This window comes from Pristis pectinata, chromosome 4, assembly GCF_009764475.1.
Source record: "Pristis pectinata isolate sPriPec2 chromosome 4, sPriPec2.1.pri, whole genome shotgun sequence".
Lineage (NCBI taxonomy): Eukaryota > Metazoa > Chordata > Chondrichthyes > Rhinopristiformes > Pristidae > Pristis > Pristis pectinata.
In genome coordinates this window covers 53,007,537-53,029,540 of record NC_067408.1, presented here as the reverse complement: position 1 = coordinate 53,029,540, position 22,004 = coordinate 53,007,537, and the positions used below count along the sequence as shown (strand labels likewise).

The window sequence follows — 22,004 nt, the reverse complement described above, 5'->3', positions numbered from 1 at the left end:
AGGATGGAGGAGGGAAGGAGAGGAGAGGAGAGGAGATGGGCCCGTCACCAAGGTCATCATAGCAGAGTGGCACAGCGGAAGTGTGCTGGGCCCATAACTGAGAAGTTGATGGATCGAAACCATCCTCCACTATTTTCTCTGTTTTGCTAGGAGTTGCCACCCTTTCAGATCAAAACCCTGCAACAGACCTGAGGGTGGGGGAGGAAGATAATCAATATAAAGGGGAGGGGGAGGAGTGGTGAGTCAGGAGCCAGTCGGTGATTGGTGGATTGAGGAGAGGTGAAGAATGATGGGCAGTTGGGAGACAGGAGCAGGTAGATAATAGATGGAGGCAAACAAGGGCAATAAACGCAGGTGGAGCCAGAGTGAAGGTGGAGACAGCGGCTGGAGGATTGATAGGAAGTACACTTTAAATGTCGTTGCCATTGTCTAATTAAATTAAAACAGCCAGGAGATCTGAATAAATGAGAAGATTTGGACTGGGAAAGATTGTCCGAACGTCGGAACCTTAAACCGTAGAAAACAGCGGAGAGACTGGCGAGGGGGAGCGTTGTGGAGCCACGGACCCAGGAGCGGGAGGGAGTGGTGGGGACGGACGGAACTTCCGGCGGACACGCAGACGGTAAAATCCCAGGAATTAAATCAAATAAAGGAAAATGCTAAAGGGGGAGGAGGGAGCTGGAGGGAGTGGGGGTGTGAGGAGTCGGTGTCTGTGTGCACCGACACTCCACTCCCCAGGCTTTCATTAAACTAGCGCTTTTCAATGGGGCCTATCCACGGACCGGTCCGGGCGGTTGATGAAAGCCAGCGGCTCTCGGGGCCCCTCCCCGTTGCCGGATCCCATGCCCATTCCCCCCTCCCTTCTCCGCCCCCGTTACAAGGCACGACCCTTCCCCCTAACCCCACCTCAACCCAACTACCAACCACCCCCCCCCTCCCCCAACCAGCAGCCGGGGCTACGGCCCCTTCACCCCCTTGGCTGCAGGCTGGCCGGGCCGGGCCTCCCCTTTCCCTCGCCCCCCATCCTCCCCTACCCTCTTCCTTCAGCTCCACCTTCTCCTCTCCTCCCGTCCCTCCCTCACTCACTGATCCCACAATTTGGCAAAGTGTAAAGTTGCCCATTTTATTTTTAAGTACAAGTTTTTTTTAAAAAAGTACATTATCTAAATGTAACTGTCTGCTGGAGGAACACATGAAACAGCATCTATAGGAGTAAAGGGATTTGTCGACGTTTCGAGTTGAAACCCTGTATCAAGGCAATTCCTTTCCCCATAGAGATGCTGTTCAACCCACTGTGTTCCTTCAGCAGATTGTCTGTTGCTTCAGATTCCAGTATCTGCAGTCTCTTCTGTCACTATTATATGGTGAGAGATTAAAAAGGTCTGTGATCTGGTGCATGATTAGCAAAAGGCTAGTGTGCAGTACGACCAGTAATGAAAAAAAATGAAAATGTTACTGTTTGTTGGCAAGAGAACTGATTACAGAAGTAAAACCAGCAAATGCTGGAAAAACTCAGCAAGTCAGGCAGCATTTGTGAGAACAGAAGTTGTCAATATTTCGGGTCTGTGACCCTCTGCTTCTTGGCCTTTTGGCAAAGATCAAATGCATTATCTGTTCTTATCAGAATACAAAAGCAGGTAGGTTATGCTTTAGTTATATAGGCTACTGATGAGGCACATCTAGAGTACTGGGTAAGGGACTGGATGTAAGGAAGAATGTATCTGTTCCAGCTCAGTAGAATCAGAGGAGAATTTGATTGAAACATGAAAGATCCTGAGGGGTCTTGACGTGGTGAATGTGTTGCTTCTTGTGAGAAAATTTCGAACTAGGATTCTCTTTTTAGAGATGATGGTCACCCATTTATGACAGATGAGGTCATTTTTTTCCTGAGTGTTTGGAAGTGCAAAGACTGTTGAAAACAGCCTTTGAATTATTTTAAGGCGGACTTACTTTAAGCTGATAAGCAAGGAGGTGAAAGGTTACTGTGGAGCGAGATTATAGACAGTAATGTGGAGTTGAGGTAACAATCAGATCGGCCATGATTTCACTGAATGGAGAAGCAGACGAGGTGTCATGTGGCCTACTGCTAACTTGTGTATTTGTATGTTACTGAATTCCCAAAACACTTTTAACGTAAAGATGTGCAAGGTGTGAGATTTCTGTTGTACAGAGTCAGATGTTTAATAGTTCAAAGTAAATGCACATAGCTTTGTTTACTTCCTCCTTGCCACCACCCCTTCTACTGATTAGAACCAGGAGATTGCAGGATTTTGAGGAAATTGCTATGGGACCAATGGGATAACTCATTTTGAAGATCACGACCAAGGTCTGACACATTGTTGCTTACACCTTTCTGAAGGATTCAATGACTGTACAAATGAGCAGCACCCTCTGCTGTCTCCCAGATGCTCCACTATTTTCTCTTTGTTCCACTTTTATTAAACAACTGAAGTAGAATCAGAAGGTGCAGAAACTCTCTGGAGACAAATAGACATCCAAAAAAGAAAGCCGAGAAGAATAAGAATCCTTGCTCTTAGTAAGCACGTGTCTCTTCTCAGCAACTGATTAACAATTGGTTTAACAACAGTAGGGATGGCATGTTGTAGAGCTACTAAATTAAATAGAGCTGTTACTTTTGATCAGAAGTTAAAGAACAGAAAGATGCCGCATCTTTATTGTGCCTTCTAAGTCTTTCAAGTTCCTTTCTGTGTATCTTAAACTGCTTTACAGCCAGTAAAATACTTTTGTAACATGGAAATTCAGTGGCCAGTTTGCATATTCAAGCTTCCAGTACATTGTTGTGATAATAACCAGGCCATCTCCTCTGCTGCTGTTCAGTGAAGGATTAGTATTGCTCAGGATACCTTTCTGTTGTTTGAAATGATGCCATGGAATCAATTTTATGTACACCTGAGAGAGCCAGCATGGCATCAGTGTAACATCTAAACTGATTAAAATAGCATCCCTGAAGGTACACTATTCCCTCAGTGTCGGCCTAGATCTTTGAACAATGACCCGAATAGAACTTGAGTCCATGACCTTCTGGCTCACAACTTCTGAATGTGTAATTCCCTGGAAGTCTGAGTATTTAAAGCTATTGCTATGTTTTTTTAAAAGAAAAAAAATTCGGTTTCATAAGTAGTTGTGTGGAATATGTTCATAGATTTGAAAAGGGAAATGATTTTACTACAAATAGAAAATAATATGCAGTTGGTTTTGGGTACCATTTATAGACAGTGTATACAATCATAGTATTCCTGTTGTGTAGACTTATCAGAATGGAAGCAGGGTAAAGGGACCATAGCTACAAAGAGTGGTCTGATATGTTCAGAATATTGAATAGAAAAATCAATGAAGAGATATAATAGTCTTTTAAAATTAAGAAGAAAATACTGAATTTCTCTGAGAAGTAAAAAGTTATCAGTTTAAGAACTGCTGCTGCAGAAGTGAAGCTTGGGGGAGTGTATGCTGAGAGTTGTTGGAGCTTGGGACTCGTAAAGCAGACTCCAGTGGATGCCTGAAAGGAAAAGTGCTCATCTGTTTGAAACGGAATAGTGTGGGACTAGAAGGAGAGAGGAAGGCAGTGAGATCAGCTTTGGCTGCTTGTGGCAAAGATCTGACACCAATATAATGAGATACAACAGCCACAGTGTTTTGTTGAATATAGAGGATTGGTAATGAGTTTCTGGTTCACTAGAAAGGTGTACACCTTTACATATTTGGGAATCCTTGCATCCAAATAGTTTTTTATTCTCCCCACAATCGAGATTCTACCAGTGTACTGCTGCTCTTTGCTCCTTGGTGACTGTTCTTGACATCAAGCTAATATTGAATGTGTTGGCACATCTATCTAGAGAAGCCTTCATAGAAAAACTCCTTCTAACCTCTCCTTCCATTCCCAGCCATGATATTCACAGCAGGATCACTGGATATCATTCATATTCATTTTCACCTACCCTCACCTCATCACTGTCAGGATGTGGAGTGTAGTTGTAGCACCCATTGTAAGCCTGACTGAAATAAACTAAAAAGCAATCAAGAGGGTATTAGCATGATTAAAAGTATTGCAACATGTTAATCGTAAATTGTCCTGAAATGGAAGCCCTATTCCCTACATGAGATCCTGGTAATAGATTGAAGGATTAAGTTAGGACCAGTTCAACAATTTGAGTTGAGTTAATAATAATAGAGCATTGTCTTAGGTTCAATTTCGTGTGACTCCAATTGGTATTGTGTTTTTGTATGAGAGAAGGTACGTTTTTGCACTGTTCCAAAAGCAGACCACAGCTGCAAGTTTCAAATTGTTTATTTTAAGAAGAGTCTATTTGTGATTCAAGTTGCATTTGCGTCACAGCTCCACTGAAAAGTTTTATCGTGAATCAGTGAGGCACCGAACTGATTCTGAGCTGAGGGACATTGTGTCCTTGTCCAGTGAACTTTATTCTGCTTTGTGCTGTTTGGTGGGGTTCGGAGTTCAGACTTCAGGTTTAGCACCTTTAGGATCAATGTGAATGAAACAGCCTCATTGGTTTGTATTTACATTAGAACTGATGTTCCAAAAGTAGCTGTGCATTTATTCACCAGAACCATAGACATAAAAGTATGGAGACGATTGATACTCAGATTCTTTTGAAAATTCTTGATTTAGCAGGACTTTACCAGTAAAAGTTTAAAATAAAAATCAACACTTACCTTCTCATCTAGTCATTTCTATGATGAGATGCAACTTGGAAGTTCATTATGATGTGATTGTTTGTGCAATTTTGAAATATGAACTAAGTAAAATAACAAGTAGTATGTTTGCAAAATTGTCTTTCCCAAATTTGACTTGCATTTGAATTGAGTGTTTGGATAAAGACAGTTGTTTTGTACCCTTTGTGCAAAAAACATACACTTGTTGCATTGGACGTCAACTTTCCTCCTGTTATGAATTGACTACTTATTGCTTATTTCTGGTTTCCCTTCAAAGACTGTGTTCTTGGATTGCTGTAATCTGTGTACAAGGATACTCAGTCAATGGTGAATTGTGTTGGTTTGATTCCAACAGAAGGGCTAACTATGAAGGGCTAGCTAAATGAAGATCATACACATTGGTGTAGGATTGTCATATCCACACTAGACTGGGTAATAGTGGCGAGTTTCAATCCCCAACTGGGTTTTTAATCTAGATCCAACAACTTCACGTAAGCTCTACCAGTGCTAGATTTTAGATGTTTTAACCTGCATAATCATTGCATGGTTGGATTTGAACACACAATCCCTAATCCATCTATCAAATCACTGTCTTGCCCTATGCAATCTTTAAAAAGAAAAATTTTTTAAAGTCTTTTGAAGTCCTCAGATTCTTCATGTCATCACAATGAAATATCCTTGCGCTGTATGCCAATTACAGAATTCACCTACTATATTTCAGTTTAAGATTTAAGTACAAGGCATCTACTTATCCACAGACCATCTGTTGCATTTTTTAAAAATCAGTCCTCAAATCAACAGGCATTCTTCCAGGTGTTTGAAATTCTCTTTATTTTATTTGTTTTTAATAATATTCTTCTTATTGCAGCATTATGAATATTTATTAATTTTGATGCTAACAAACTACTTAATATTCTGTTTAGAGTACAACCACCTTACCTGTGAGGATGTCCATATCAATTATAATAAAGTGGAGTGGGCAAGAATATCCTGTGACAAAACTGACAGAAGAAGATACGGTTCTGGACTTGAAGGAGATGATTAAAACTCTAACTGGTGTGCTGCCAGAGCGACAGAAGTTACTTGGCCTGAAAATCAAAGGTAACATCTGTTAACATTAACTTGCAAACTCAGCTGGATTAGCTTGGGTAGATGTAAAGAAAGCTATTGCTTTCTTTGTCCTTCAATTGATTATTTTTTTTCTAAATCTGTTTGCTCTTTAAAAAAAAAACTATGAAATGAGTAGCAAAGTAGAGATTACCAAATATTTATTATTAATACTTTGGGTTCAGAGACATCATTAGCTCCAGTTAATGGTCTAAGCATTTTAATTGTATGTGAGTTGCTTCTTTCATGATAGTGTGAGGTCCTTGTGACCTGAATGTACATTCATATCTTTTGCACATTTACCTCTTCAGTTGCTCCACAGATTGACCAAGCATGTAGTTGGCGACACAAGTCTAAATGTAAACCAACCAGCTGCAATATTACATAGTAAGGCAAACGTAAAGCACAGCACCTGTGATCAAACTCACTGAATTCAACATTTATGATAAGATTTGTCTTGTTCAACCATTATAACTTATCCTTTCATGAGAACTCATTATTAATGGACTAAAGCATTCTTTTGCCTGAGGTTCAGCAGGGAACTGCTGGCTAGTTGCTGCTCTCAGCAACATATAAGCAGGAACAGCCTGATCTATGTAGAACTGTCAAGCAAGCTGCAGACTACTTCACTAGATTCGGCAATGATTCGTGAGGTAGAGTACAAGTGTACTAAACTGAGAATCTGATACACTTTGAGTCTGGCTCTCCAGTTTATGCCAGCAACCTAATTTATTTGAATAGGGTCACTGACATGGATGGCAAAGGTGTTTTTCTTTATTTTAATTTGTAATAATGTGTTCAATGTACGTTTTTTAAAAAATTAACTGTCTTCATTAAATTTCTACTTTTTTTCAATTATTTAAATCTATTTATCTTGTTTTAAAATGCTCTTGTTATCAGAGGTATTAAGAAATACTTGAAAAGCCATTGACAACACATGCTTGATATTTTTGGGGCTGCAAGAGGTTAATTCAGCCATGGGGATTGTACAAATAAACAAATTCAAAGTTGGAGGGAGGCACGCAGCCCCTCAAGCTTTCTGTGTCCTTCAGTGAAGTCATTGCTGGCCTGCCTGTAACCAGGACACCTTTCTATCTAGTCCTTGTAATGCTTCATCTTCTACTTCTGCTTTAAAAGTATACAACAATTCTTCTTTTATCACCCTTTGAGGAAGTGTTCTCAAAAGACTTGTATCCACCTGAGAGAAATTTTGCATTATCTCTTAGTTAAATGGGTGATCCCCTAGTTCTAGATTCTTTCACAAGTGGAAGCATCTCTCCATCTACATTCTGTGAAGAGCCCTTGGCATCTTGTATGTTTCAATCAAGTTCCCTGTCCTCCTTCTAAACTCCAGTAGATACAAGACTAGCCTGTCCAACCTTATAAGACAACCTGCCCATTCCAGGTATCAGTCTTGTAAACCTTTCCTGAATTGCTTCCAGTGCATTTACATGGTTTCTTCAAAACAGGAAACTAGTACTACATTGGGTACTTTAGACATGATCTCATTAATGCCAAATAACTGAAACATCAACTCCCTACTTTTATATTAAATTCCCCTCTCAATAAACAAAATTCTGTTTGCTTTTCTAGTAACTTTTAGTTTTATTTTTGTTATCTCAGCCTCATTGACAAGCCAGTATTTATTCCCCATCTTATTTGCCCCAGGAAGTGGTGATCAGCCACCTTCTCAAACTACTGCAGTCCTTCTGGTGAAGGTACTTCCATAGTGCTCTTGGCAAAGGAGATGCAGGATTTAAACCCAGTGAAGATTAAGAACAGGCGATATATTTCCAAGTCAGGATGGTGTGAGACTTAAAGAAGAACTTGCAAGTGGTGGTGTTCCCACGCACCTGCTGCCCTTTGTCCTTCTAGTTCAAAGAAGTCGCAGATTTGAGAGGTGCTGAAGGTTAACCTGTGCAAGTAACTTTTGCAGATGGTGCACACTGAAGTCACTGTGGCTGGTGGAGGAGAGAAAGAATGTTTAGGATAGTTGATAGGTGCTAATCAAGTGGGCTGTCTGTCCTGGATACTGCTGAGCTGCTTGAGAGTTGTTGGCATTGCACCTATCTGTGCAAGTGGAGAGTATTCCATCACATTTATGACCTGTGTCTTGTTCGCAGGCACGGTAGTGTAGCGGTTAGCGTAACACTTTACAGCGCCAGTGACCTGGGTTCAATTCCAGCCACTTTCTGTAAGGAGTTTGTACGTTCTCCCCATGCCTTGGTGGGTTTCCTCCAGGTGCTCTGGTTTCCTCCCACATTCCAAAGATGTATGGGTTAGGCGCTGTGGGCATGCTATGTCGGCACCAGAAGCGTGGCGACACTTGCAGGCTGTCCCCAGAACACTCTACGCAAAAGAAGTATTTCACTGTGTGTATCGATGTACATGTGACTAATAAAGCTAGCTTAGCTTGCCTTACCTTACCTAGATCTGGACAGGCTTGAAATGTCAGGTTTGTGAGTCACCTGCCACAGGATACAAGCCTTGGACTACTCTTGTATGGTGTTTAAGTCCTGATGAGTTTCGGGTCAATAGTGACCCACAAGATATCAATAGTAAGGGACTTGGTGATAGTGATGTCATTAAATGCCAAGGGTAGGTGGTTAGACTCTCTATTTTTGAAGAAGGTCATTGTTTGGCATTTTTGTGGTGTAAATGTTACTTGCCACTTATCAGACTATGCCTGAAAGCTGTCCAGGTCTGACTGCATTCAGGTATGGGCTGCTTCATGTACAGAATTAATTGCAAATGGAATTGAACGTTGTCCGATCATCAGTGAATATCCCCACATCTGACCTTCTGGTGGAACAAAGGCCATTGATCCAGCTGCTAAAGATGGTTGGACTTGGAACACTTTGAGGAATTCTTGGAGAGATGTTGGACTGGGAAGATTGATCTCCAACAACCCCAGCCATTTCCCTTGTGCAGTGTACAATTCTAATCACTGGAGTGTTTTCCTTTTTGATGCCCATTGACCTCTGTTTTACCAGGGCACCTAATGCCACATTTAAATGCTGCCATGATGTCAAAGGCAATTATTCTCCTTTTGCGTCTAGATGGGGTCTGGAGGCAAGTGTCCTATGAAACCCACCTGAGCATTGACTAGGTCATTGGTGGATAAATATTACTTGATAGTACTATTGGCGAAGGCTTCCATCACTTTGCTGATAATGGAAGGTAATTAGCTGTATTGAATTTGCCCTGCTTTTGGTGAATAGGATGTATCTTGGTAACTTTCCACATTGTTGGGTAGATGCCAGTGTTGTAACTGAACTGGAACAGCTTAGCTGGAGGCACAGCTAGCTCTGGAATGCAGGTCCTCGGTACTACAGCTGGAATGTTGTTTGGTCTCATAGCCTTTTGCCATGTTCGGTGCTCTCAGTTATTTCTTGATATCACATGTATTGAATTGAATTGACTGGAGACTGGCTTCCATGACAGTGTGGATGTCGGGAGGAGGCTGAGATGGATCATCCGCTCAGCTCTTCTAGCTAAACATGGTTGTGAATGCTCAGCCTTTTCTTGAGCTCCTGCATGCTGGACCTCGCATCGTTTGAGGATGGGGATATTCTTGAAGCCTCCTGCTCCCATTAGTTGTTTTATTCTCCACCACCATTGTGTGTAGATTTGGTAGGACTACAGAGCTTTCGATCTGACCCATTGGTTCTGAGATTGCTTACCTCTACCTATTATGTGCTGCTTTGGCTGTTTAGCACTCAGTATTCCTGTGCTGCATCTTCACTTGTCTGGCACTTCATTTCTATGTACCCCTGGTGCTGCCCTTGGCATGTCTTTCTGCATTCCTCATTGAGTCAGGCATGATCCCTGGATTGATGTGAGAGATGTGCCAGACCATAAGGCTACAGATTGTGCTGGTGTACATTTCTATCGCTGCTCATGTATTCCCAGTTTTGAGGTACCAGATATTTTGTATCTCATTTATCTCTTTTGTAGTGCTTAAAACATGATGGCTCCTTTGGTGTGAAGATAGGACTTTGTCTCCCCATGACTATGTAGTGGTCACTTCTACCAGTGCAGTCATGGATAGATGTATCTGCCATAAATTGGCAAAGAAGTTGGATAGGCTTATCCCTTGTGTTCATTCACTCATTACCTGTCACAGGACCAGTTAAGTAGCTATGTCCTTCAGAGTTGGTCTTTCTTAGTGATGAATCTCGAAGCCCCCACCCCATCCACAATACATTCTGTCTTCTTGTTACCTTCAGTGCTTCTTCCAAGTTTTGTTCTTTAGGGAAGAACATTGATCAGCTGAGGGAGGGCAGAAGGTGGTAATCAGTAAGTGGTTTCCTTGTCCATGTTTGACCTGATACCATGAAACTTCATTGAGTCCAGAGTCGATGTTGATGACTTAAAGGCCAATATGCCATTTAACTTCCTAACTACTTGCAGCACCAGCCTACCACCTTCTTGAAATTTGTGCACAAGAATGCTTGGATCCCTCTGTATTCCACTCACTTGTAGCCTCTTTCCATTTGGATAATATGACTTTTGACTCCTCTTGTAGGTGCATGAACTCTCACTTTCCCACAGTAAACTCAGTTTGTCAAGTTTTCACCCACTCACTCTATCTATATCCTGTTATAGCATCCAAATATCCTCATTGTAACATGCCCTCCCACCTTTTCTCATATCATCTGCACACTTTGATATCTTGCACTCCACCCACTTCAAGTCATTAATATGGACAGTAAGTGATTGAGGGCCAAGAACTGATCCTTGGGGCATTCCACTAGTTATAGATAAAAGCATAACTTGCATGAATCAGATTGTGGATCATATTAGTGGATAAATCTCAGAGGATAATAATAAAATCCTTTTCCAAACGTCAGCCTACAAAATTTGAACAAGACAAACCACCCAGCAAGAAATATTGGTCTCGAAATTGGATCCATTAACACTTGCTTTCTTTTTATGTACAAGTCAAGTATAAAAGCAATTGAACACTGGTTAAATTGCACTAGCAAATACATTTGCATTAAACTACCCTATTGGAAAACTGGCCAAGGAAATTCTGTGTGATATTCACAATAGCACATCATCCGTTACTGGAAGTACTGGTCTGGCATGACCAACTGCGTGGGGTAGGCCAGGGTTCACAGGGCCAGGATGCTTGCAGGAAAGATTTCCTCGAATGGTCCCAGGGCTGATGATTTTGACTAGATTAGTGGATGCTTCTTGGAGCAAAGTGATATGAGTGAAGGCTTGATAGATGTGTACGACATCGTGACAAGTTTAGAAAGGGTAAATGGAGCAAAACTGTTTCCACTAGCTAATGGTTCAAGAAATGGGGACACAGATTTAAAGTGGTGGGCCAAAGGAACAGGGTGTGTGTGAGAATAAATCTTTTTATGCAGAGAATTTTAATGATTTGAAGATCACTACTTGTAAGGATAGTGATAACAAGTTAATCAGGCCATTCAAAAGGGAATTGGATCAGCACTTGGGAGAGTAATCTTCAGGGAAATGGGGGAATCAGACTGACTGGCTTTGTACAAAGAATGGTCTCCTGCGATCCTGAAAGAGGTGGGGTTGAGTTGTGATTGGATGATTCTGTTTACATTTTAACAGCCTATGAATCTGTGGAGGTGGGGAATCTGCAGCAGTGAGGCTGGAAAATATTGAATTTAAGTGGGAAGTTTATACAAGATGCACAGCAGAAGATGACGATCACGTGGTATGCTATATTTGGCACTTAGGAAAGTTCAGGAAAATGCTGACCAAAGTAGTGCAGACGATGTTGAGAATGCTTCATTTTGTCAGTTTCTCCATTTGTAATAAATCTGAATGAATTCTGTTTTTTCTTGTTACAGGTAAAGCTGCAGAAGATGACGTTAAGCTGGGCATGCTTAAATTGAAACCAAATACTAAGATTATGATGATGGGCAGCAGGGAGGAGTGCCTGGTAGGAACCAAATATTCCAAATGTGATTGAATAGTGAAATAATAGTGATCAACATTAGTTGTTAAAAGATGAGTCTATTGGAAATCTGAAGTGCACCAGATTCATTCCTAGCATTTGGAATGGGTCTGGCAGGTTCTTGTATAGGAGAAGATAAGTTAGTGCTTTGACTGAATGAGTTTTGTTAGAACACATCCTTGGTTCAGACTAAACTGTTGACCTGCCTTTTCTTGACCCAATCTGCCCCAAAGCTTAAGAAATGACTGACTAAATTCTTGCCCTACAAGAATCTTTAATCATTTATAACAGAAATGTGAAATGGCAACAGAAAATGCTGGAAGCAATCAGCAGGTCAGACAGTGCCTGTGGAAGCATAAACATATCGGGCAGGATGCTTGCATATGTCATGCTAATTTCCATGTATGTATGATGACATCAGCAAATAGTACTGAGCTGCAATTGGGCACAATACTATTTTCTTAGCACTGCTGAGGAATTCTTTCCTGCTATAAAAAGGGATCATAATTGCTTGAAGGATAGTTGCTGATTTGTTTTCTATTCAGTGTTACAACAACTTCTAGTCTTTAGAGTTGATGTCTACAGGGAGTGGTGTGCAGTGCAGTCGGACATTATTGGAATTTGATTATAAACATTCTCCAATGGCATGCAGAAGCACGAGCAGAGGGACTACAGAGCAAGACAAGCCATGAGAAGAGGGAGGAGGAGGAGGCAGCCTAGAGGCTAGAGCTTAGAAGCTGCCTCAGCACCTTTTAGGCTAGGCTGTCCATTATCAACTTCTGCGACTCTGCCACCAACAAATAAAACCCCTAATCCCTCATTCCTCAGCAGATCCCATCTTGCCTTTCGTGTATTGCTGACCTTGACAGTGTCTGCTTCACTACAATGCCAAAATTAAAGATGACACAAAATAAACAGTCCAAAATAAAGTTGTAAGTCAACTTGTATCTAAATATCAACAAATGATTCTAGTGAATTTACTTAATGCCTGACTTCTGTATGTCTTGCCTATCCTAAAGCTCTGCTACCCCATTTTTAATATCATGGTAAGTGGAAGGTACTGACTTTCTTTGGAGGAGACTGCAGGTCTTGCATCATGACATGGAGTGATTGAGTCATGCAATTGGCAAACAGGCCATTGGGTGCCCCAAGGTTGACCATTAAGCATCTGTTTGCATTAATTCCACTTCCCCATCTGCTCCAACCACCCCACTCCCCAAGATTTTATCACTCACCTACACACTAGGGGTAAGTTACAGTGGCCAATTAACCACCAACCTGCTCATCCATGGCATGTGGGAGGAAGGCTATGCAGTCACAGAGGACATGCAAACTCCACACAGACAGCACTGGAGGTCAGTATTGAACCTGAATCACTGGAGTTATGAGGCAGCAGCTCTACCAGCTACATTACTGTGTGGATGCTGAATGTTAAAAGAAGTCAGGTCTTCATAGTCTTTTATTTCTTGCTGTTCTTTTCCTACTTGGCCATGGTGACATTCTAGTTTTCTTAGGAAGATAAAGCATGTGGTTGGAGTTGTGGATTAAAAGTAGGATATTAAATACTTGCACCATCTGCTGCTTGTAAATCAGAAGCATTTGTGGAATGAGGGAAAGGGGATAATGTTGGGTAGCTTTGGCCTCCTCCTTTTGAGGGAAGCTTATGCAGGCACTCCTGTCACCTACTGACTAACTGCTGATTGTTTGCTCACTTTGTTTTGAGGGAGAGTGAACGTGCTAATGAGCATACTTCGATGTTTCTGGGTGAGATTTCTTGCAGTGGTTGAATAACAAGAAGAAGGTACAAGATTTGGGTGTGAGGCTTGTATACAGTAGGTAATAGACTGAATGGATGGAGACCTATTTACTAATATTGTCTGCTGACATTTGATAGGTTATGGCATCCAAAGACACACTAACTGAGTCATTGAACTTCTTGTGGCATTACATGTGGATCCGAGAGGCTCAGTTCCTGAGTTAACTTCTACAGCTTTTTCTTGCAATGTTTTCTGAGTGTGTATCTGGAAGACCATGTGGCCCATTGCAGAAATGAGACAACTCTCCTCCTCCTCCTCCACTTCTCTGCACCTAGGCCTCCAGTACAGTATCCAAAAATCTTGGACTGTTCTCTCCTGTGAGTCTTTTAACAAGTTGTTACCACCCCCAAATGTGTTTCACTGTGGCTGCACTCCCAATGCACCTCCCATTTAAGGGATGCAGGCTGGGTTTAAGTACTGCTGGCTAGCTTTTAACTGGTACAACTGGGTTCTAGCTGATCGTGTGGTTAAAATTAAGCTAATCAACCACAGGGGTAGTAGTGCAAATATGTTGTGCCTCTACCGAGTTGAAAAGGGTCCTGATAATTGTGCATTGCAATCCCCTTGCTTGATTTTGGAGGTTATCCAAATTGGCTCCAATCTCGTATGTTTAACCATTATGTTCTGTAATAGATTTCTCTGATTATCATTTTCGTGTATCCTGTTACTGATCTGAAGATAATTCCCACACAGCTGCTTCTGTTCCTCAATTATAGCCTTACTGCTGCCTATTTATCCTTTCTGAGTCCTGCTTTCCAATATTGTAGTGTTGTTGATGGTCTTTTTCCAGTCCTTGCAAAGACCTAATAATACCAGCATCTTTCTTTCTTCACACTCACACTCATATCGTGTTTAATCTCCCCCGTCTTCCAACTAATCACTGGTCTTTTCCTTTTGTTCTCTCTTCTCCCTTCCTTTATCTGCATCTTAAACCCTGTTTACTTCTAACTTTTCCCAGGTCTGATGAAATGTCATTGACGTGAAATGCTAACTTATTACTTGTTTGCTGGTTTCTAAAATTAATGTAATTATTTAAAGTATGTGCTCTACTTGGTAGAGGGAGCTAATGATTTAAAATGTGTAAATTATTTGGCTAAAGATAAAATTCAATAAAGCAATTTAAACATGGATTGTTTTCCTCTCACTCAACAAGATTGCTTGGCTTAATGTAAGGAGTTTCACAGCTCTGAAATGTGATTCTTAAAAACAAGTTAGGGTTCTTTTCCTTTTTAAAAAATAAAAGCATAAATGCTGGAGATAGTCAGATTAGGCAACATTTGTGAAAAGATTCAAGGTTATTGAGTTGAAACATGCAAAAATTTTTACATGACTTGGTAGATGCAGGGATGATATTTTGCCTGGCTGGGGTGTCTAGGACCTGCTGAATATTTCCTGCCTTTTTCTGATTTTTATTTCACATTTGCAGCATCTGCAATATTTTACTTTTAGCATTTTATTAGAAATAAGATGATGAATATTTAAAAGACATTGGTTCCATTAGTCAGTCTGAATTAAGGACAAGTGATACAGTGAAATTAATAGTGATTGCAAGGAAAATTGCAATTTACTCTTCAGAAGGCTGTCAAAATATAAATAAGCTATGGTTGAGGCAGAGTCCATAAATTCTTTTAGGCAGGTAATTAGATTTTTCTTGGAAATATTGTAAGATATAAAGAATGAGATGAACATATTATTGAGTAGCCCTGATCTGATTTTTCCAATGTCACTGCACCTCCACACACCGCCCCACCCCCCATTGTCCAATTGTCTGCAAGCACTTGCTTTCGAGGTGGAGTAGCTAAATAGTTGCCAAGGGGAGGAATACTGGTTGATTCTTTCCATTCTGGATGCAGGGATGCAAAGATCGTTCATAGTACCCCTAATCCAGTGCAAATTTTGGAGAATATGATTAGCTATATATTCACTTGGTTCAGTTATTACAGTGAAGAAGATCTATGTCAGTGGCATTACTGAGCGAACCTTGGATCACGTTGGTGAATATTGACAGTCTATTTTGTTATTAGAGGTGTTGTGGGCAAACTATTGAGACCCTGTTATGCGCTATAGCCTGGCAGACATAAGTTGCTTGGTCATAGTTTACTGCCAATTATGATCTAAGCACAGAGACTGCAACATGGGATTATACAGATACTGGACTTTTTTTCTTATTTCCTTGCCTTCAGTGGATGAGTCTTGCTACAGCCTGGTGCCCTCCCCAATCGCACCTCGTCATTCAGGACTTTCCACATAGGGAACTATTGGTATGAACGTCTGATTATGATTGATTTCTGTTAGTAATTTACACAGCTAGTTCTATCAGGAAAGTACATTGGATTTTCTTTTGAGTAATGGATTTCTGTTCAATTATGCCTACATTTCTCTTTTGTTGTTTCATTTATTCCTCTGTAGTCATTGGGCACCTTGCCTAAATGTCAGTCTTCATATGAGCCTATTCCATAAGTGATAGGATGATCAGCTATATGGAGTCAGGCAAAAATGCAGTCTGTGGAGTAAAGGCAAAAAAATGTTGGAAACACCCAGCAAAATGAGAAGCATCTATGGTTAAAAAGAGACCTTTCATCAGCTTAAAACATTTACATTGTTTTTCTTCCTTCACAGATGTTGTGTAACCTGGTTAGTACTTCCAGCATTTTCTGTTTGCAATTTATCCTGCAAATACAAAATAAAGTTGGTTAAAAATAATTACTCAGTGGGGTTTACTGCACGTTACGCTGTATGTGGTACTGAAAGCTTTACATAGATCTCAAGACCAACATTATTCAACTTTAAAGGGAGGGGTTGTGGGATCTGCTGTCACAGCACCGAACAAGGTACAGCTGAACGTGACCTCTACATAGTTTGACTCAGCTGCATTAGAAGAGAGGAGCTTTTGAAGGTATAGGTTCCTGTTTTCCTTTCTGCTTGGGGTTGCCCATTTAATGTGTTTGTTTCCCAACTTGCTCAGGAGGAAGTACTGGCGCCACCCCCTGACAATGAAGATGTTATCAATGACTTTGATATTGAAGAGGATGTTATAGAAGTAGAGAACAGGTACTGACCTCCTTTAAATCGGCTTGTGTGGACAATGGTTATTCACTGGCAGAGTGATTGAATTGGTCACGGTGCCTTTTTTAGTTTAAGCTTGTGCTGATTGGTGTTTCACAAGGATTTGGTGCATCATACAATTTATGGAAACAAAGTTCCTTATTCTGTTTCTTTGTCTCTTGATCTAACGTTTATCTGTCAAATTGTGTGCGCTCCAAATGCCATTCTACCAGTGTGCAGCAGGCAATCTTGGGGTGGTGATGGGGTTGTTTGCTGGATGTGAACTGTGGAGGTGGGACTGGGAGAACTTGTACTGTTCTGAATTTGTTTGACATCTTAATTGTAAAAATCACTTGATTATACATTAGGTACATAATCTAGGTATGTAAACCATGTTCTCTGGGGAGAAAAGAGTGTGCGCGAAAGTAAGAGCTTAAGCAGTGGTTGCCTAATCTCCTACTTAATTGTGCTCTATTTGACTATGCATAGTAAACTTGCAGTCTTCTGTGGCTCTTGGTCCATTTGCAGTAATTAATTTTACTTATTTTACACTAGGGAAGAAAACTTGGCCAAAATTGCACGCAGAGTGAAGGAGTACAAAATAGAAATGCTGAACCAACCCCGGGAAGGGAAAAAGCTACTAGTTTTAGATGTCGATTACACATTATTTGGTAAGCACACTTACCAATTTTAAACAAATAGGCTGACTGTAAATTAATTTTCAGGGATTGCCTTACTTAGACACTTACCTGACTTTCTTTCCATCCTTCATTCTAATATCTTTTAACTTCTTGAAGAATGTTCAGAAAAAAATGTCATTGTACAGTCTGACGCTGTAATCTTCTGTAATCATTGAGGCTTATAGTTTTCAAAGGGTTAACGTAAAGTAGTTGAGTGATTTGAGGCTTGTTCTCTGGCCCATTCCTTCCTCAATTTTAAAATTGTGGAGGAAGTATTAGATGGTTCCTCAAGATTATCCCTCTTTGTTTATTCATCATTTTTGCATCTTACTCATTTTAAAACAAAACGACACTGAGTAGGTCCTTTTGAGGCACAAGAGACTGCAGATGCTGTAATCTGGAGCAAAAACAAAATGCTGGATGAACTTAGTGGGTCAGGCAGTATTTATGGAGACAAAGGGATAGTCAGCATTTCAGGTTGAGACATGTCCTGATTCAGCATCTTGACCTGAGATATCGACTATCTGTTGCCTCCACAAATGCCGCCTGACCCGCTGAGTTCCTCTAGCAGTTTGTATTTTACTTGCAGCAGGTCCCTTTGAGCCTGATCTACCATTCAACAAGGTTGATCTTCTAGCTCAATTCCATGGTGTCCTTTTTTTTCCTTATGTACGTAGCTGTACAAAAATCTGTTGATCACTGTTTTTGATGATCATCATTGAACTTTCCTTGAGCATCTCCTTCAGGTAGACTAAGATGATGGACAAGAACATTAACCCATCAAGCCTGAGCATCATTGCTAGACTCCCCCTATCCCATCCCCCACTGGTAGAGGAAAAATACCCAAGCTATTAAGAGCACTAAAGTGCTCTTGTATCAAAATAATCAGCCCAGAAGATGAAATTGACCATGACTGGCAATTTTTCTTCCCAGCAAAATGTTGACTATGGAAACAGAGGGTAAAGACCTGTTACATATATATGCAAATATTTAAATATTTCCCTGGCCCTCACTGACAGGCAGTATAAACAAGGAATTCTGGCAGTTTTCTAAACTTGAATAATTTCCTTTTTGCTTCCTTGGGAACACTGCAAACAGCTGAGCATCTCCACTGTTACCATGACCAAGGCTGCGTAACTCCTAGAAACGGGTGTCTTGCTGGTCAGCATATCTGAATGGGGAAAATGGGTCAAGCATTGTTTCTGAATACATTTATGAACATCGTTTTAGTATGTGATTGATCTCAATTATAAAGTACCACAAGACTGAAATAGCCTACTAATACCGACTTGCCTGAAAAACTTCTGGGTTTTGTTCCAGGCAGTCGGTACTCCTACCACGTTGTCAAGCCATTGGCTTGAGCCACACTCCATCCCTTGAGCACATGTTCTGGCAGATGTGCCAAAGCTATTTTGAGGGCTGTGTTGTTCCAATGAACTTGAAGTGGAGCTGATGGCTGCCTGTTGTAGTTGGAAGTAAAGATTGTAGCACTATTTGAAGAAGAGTAGGGAAATCTTTTCTGGGTAATAAGTCATCCATCAAAACAAAGTCATTTGTGGGTCATTCAACGAAGAAGGGGAGAAGGTTGCCCAGGAATATAGGTTAAGCGAGTGGGTAACACCCAAGTGTGGTTATAATGTGGGAAAATGGAAAATTGTCTGTTTTGGCAGGGAGTGTATATTTTAAGAAAAAAGCATATTATCTAACTGGGAAAGGATCTGTGTGGCCTAGTGCATGTTCTCAAATAGCCATTATACAAGTACCGTAAGTAATTAGGAAAGTTAATAGAATGTTATCCTTTATCGCTAGGGGAATTCAGTGGAGAAGTAGGACAGTTTGCTCCAGGACATCTTGTGTAGCATATTGGTCTACTTATGCAAGGAAGGATGTTAATACATTGGAAGCAGTTCAGAGAAGATTTACTAGACTGATACCTGGAATGGGTGGGATGTACGAAGAGCTTGTATCTGCCGGAATTTAGAAGAGCAAGAGGTGACATGATTGAAACATAAGATGCCGTGGGATCTTGACAGAGGGGATATGGAAGAATCTAGAAACAGAGGTCACTCTTTTAAAAAAAAGGTTACCCATTTGTCATGTGAGGTGAAATTTTGTTTTCCTAGAGGGTTGAGGCTTTGGGACTCTCTTTGAAGGAGAGTGGAAGCAGAGTCTTTGAATGTTTTTAAGGTAGAAGTAGATGGATCCTTTATAATTAAAGGCTAAAACATTATGGGCATAGGTGGGAGTGTGGAGTTGAGTTTGCAATTAGATCAGCCACTATTTTATTGAATGATGGAGCAGGCACAAGGGGCTAAGTTACTCACTCCTCTTAAGTCATATGCTCAGTGTTGAGGTGTTGCTATTTTATGTAACTGTTGCGTATGGCTATGCAATGGTTACTGCATACCTCAAAGTTATGTGGTCCATGTGAAAAATTTAAGATGCATAATAAAATTCTGTTTTCGTGACTATTTGGACCAATAAAAGCTTAATCTTCCATGAGATTTTTTTTTGCTTTTATGACTTTTTCTCCTGCGTATTCTGTAAATTTTCTTTGCAGAAATGATTATGACTCAAAGAAGGTTTTAACCCACGTGCCCTAGTGGTACTTCAGTTTTCTGAGCCAGATGAAACTCTCTTGGCATTAATTTTGGGCGGTTTAATATTGTGGATGCTAAGTATCTATTTGAAAATACCCAAGCTAGCATAATTTGGGAAGCAGTGGAGTATGGAAAGGTACATCATTACCTTCCTGTAGAGTAGACTCAATTTCTGTGACTCTGTCTCATTGGAAGTATAATATAGTCTAAAAGAAAACACACAACTGCGGATGCTGGAAATCTGAAATAGAAAATCCCAGAAACACGCAGCATCTGTGGAAAGAGAAACAATTTTAACATTTCAGGTTAAAGTCCCTTTGTCAGAATTGGAAAAAAGAGAAAAAGAATAAAGGCTGCAGGGTTCCATAGCAGCTAATATATATGACCTATATGCTTCAACTTCTGTGAGTTATGTTATTATGCAATCAGAGGAAGTACTGAACTTTTATTCATGCCATTTCTTGGAACACCCAGTCTGTCCTTAAAGCAGCAAAATTTGAATAAAGGTGGATAAATTTTCCCTGGTAATCTAGCCAATAATCCCTCAAGTGTCATCAAGGCCAAAGTAGGTTGTCTGGTCATTTATTTAATTACTGTCCATAAGTCGTCAAATTGTTTGCTGCATTTCTACATTGTAACGGGAACTATTCTTGAATGAAGCTGCAGGGTACTGTAAGATCAGGAAGGCACTACATAAATACAATCTTTTTCTTAAATCCTGCTTTGAAGACCATTGATTTTGTTGATCTTGATTTAAGACCATAGGTCCTGTGCTGAGAGTGGACTTGAACTAATGAGGCCATACCTGCATGAGTTCCTCACATCAGCATATGAAGATTATGACATTGTTATATGGTGTAAGTAATGAGGTAGAGTAAATTGATCTGATGCATAGTTCCATTTCTCTTTGGATGGTTATACAATAAATATATTTTGTATGAAAATATGGTTCAGTGTAAACTTGATAGGGAATGATGAAATTAGTTGTAGTAGGCGAAGAATTCTTTTGCGTATACAGGTGATCCTGCATTACACCAGTTTGGGTAATGAAAATTCGCCTTGAGAATTCAAAAATCGCTACCAAAAGATTTAAGATGCAGAATAAAAATTTACTCTTGTGGAATTTATGTGTATTTAAAACACACGCACACAATGTATACTTCCCAGCAGCAATCAAACAGACCCCATTGTCCTTGAATATTGCAGCTGCTGGTTCGCGAGGCGGGGGGCACCTACAGATTTGCTTTTGAAACTGACAAGGCAATCTCTTCTATTGATAATAAGATTAAATTAGTTAATTTCTTAATACTTTCTAGACCCCATCCACTTAGTTGAAATTGCCTCCAAGTGTGGAAAAAGATCATTACAAGTCTCCAGTTTCAGAATTTCTTTGCCTATAGACTGCATACCCACAGGGTCATTACAGTTGACAGAAAAACATTCTGTAGGAACACATCTCCACTTATAACATGGGGTTCAATGGAAAATTGGGGTTTGCATTACAGAAAATTGTGATACGTATAGTTTTCTATGGACACAATCCCCTTTCCCCATCCCCCTACGTAACATGGGGGTCCCCTATAGTTGTAATTTAAGGAAATTGCTTGTAATTCATAGCAACAAACAATCTGCTGGAGGAACTCAGTGGGTTGACCAGCATCAGTGGGAGGAAAGGAATTGTTGACGTTTCAGGTCAAAACCCTGCATCAGGACACCTGCATCTTGTAATTCATACCTAAGCATTCACCATCACTCATGGAAGTTGGATAATAAATAGCATTGTTGCAATTTTCATTAGTAACTGCAGTGGGATTTCTTTTCAAAGCACTATAGAGTCATAGACATATATAGCTGGGAAACGGACCCTTAGGCCCAAATCGTCCATGCCAGCTGAAGTGCCTAACTGGGAAACTTGCCTCTCAGTTCCCTTTTAAATCTTTAATCTCTCACCTTAAATCTATGCCTTCTAGTTATAAACTCCTCTACCCTGGGGATAAAGACTTTGACCATTCACCTTATCTATGCCTCTTATGATGTCATACATCTCCATCAGGTCTCCCCTCAGCCTCTTACACTCCAGGGTAAAAAAGGTCCTAGCCTATCCAGCCTCTGCTTGTAACTC

At 40.5% G+C, this 22,004-nt stretch overlaps 1 protein-coding gene across 2 annotated transcripts in view; it reads left to right on the top strand.

Moving 5' to 3' along the window:
* The first annotated feature begins 346 nt into the window (after positions 1 to 346).
* The window catches only part of ublcp1 (ubiquitin-like domain containing CTD phosphatase 1), a 32,685-nt gene continuing 11,027 nt past the window's right edge, over positions 347 to 22,004 (top strand). The window contains exons 1-6 of one of the 2 annotated variants that reach the window (XM_052014848.1): positions 347 to 622; positions 5,616 to 5,793; positions 11,634 to 11,725; positions 16,523 to 16,608; positions 17,158 to 17,273; positions 20,641 to 20,739. In XM_052014848.1, coding sequence (XP_051870808.1) covers positions 5,640 to 5,793; positions 11,634 to 11,725; positions 16,523 to 16,608; positions 17,158 to 17,273; positions 20,641 to 20,739 — 547 coding nt within the window. In that variant the 5' untranslated portion in view covers positions 347 to 622; positions 5,616 to 5,639. The remainder of the gene's footprint in view (positions 623 to 5,615; positions 5,794 to 11,633; positions 11,726 to 16,522; positions 16,609 to 17,157; positions 17,274 to 20,640; positions 20,740 to 22,004) is intronic. The other variant, XM_052014849.1, reaches the window with a different exon arrangement.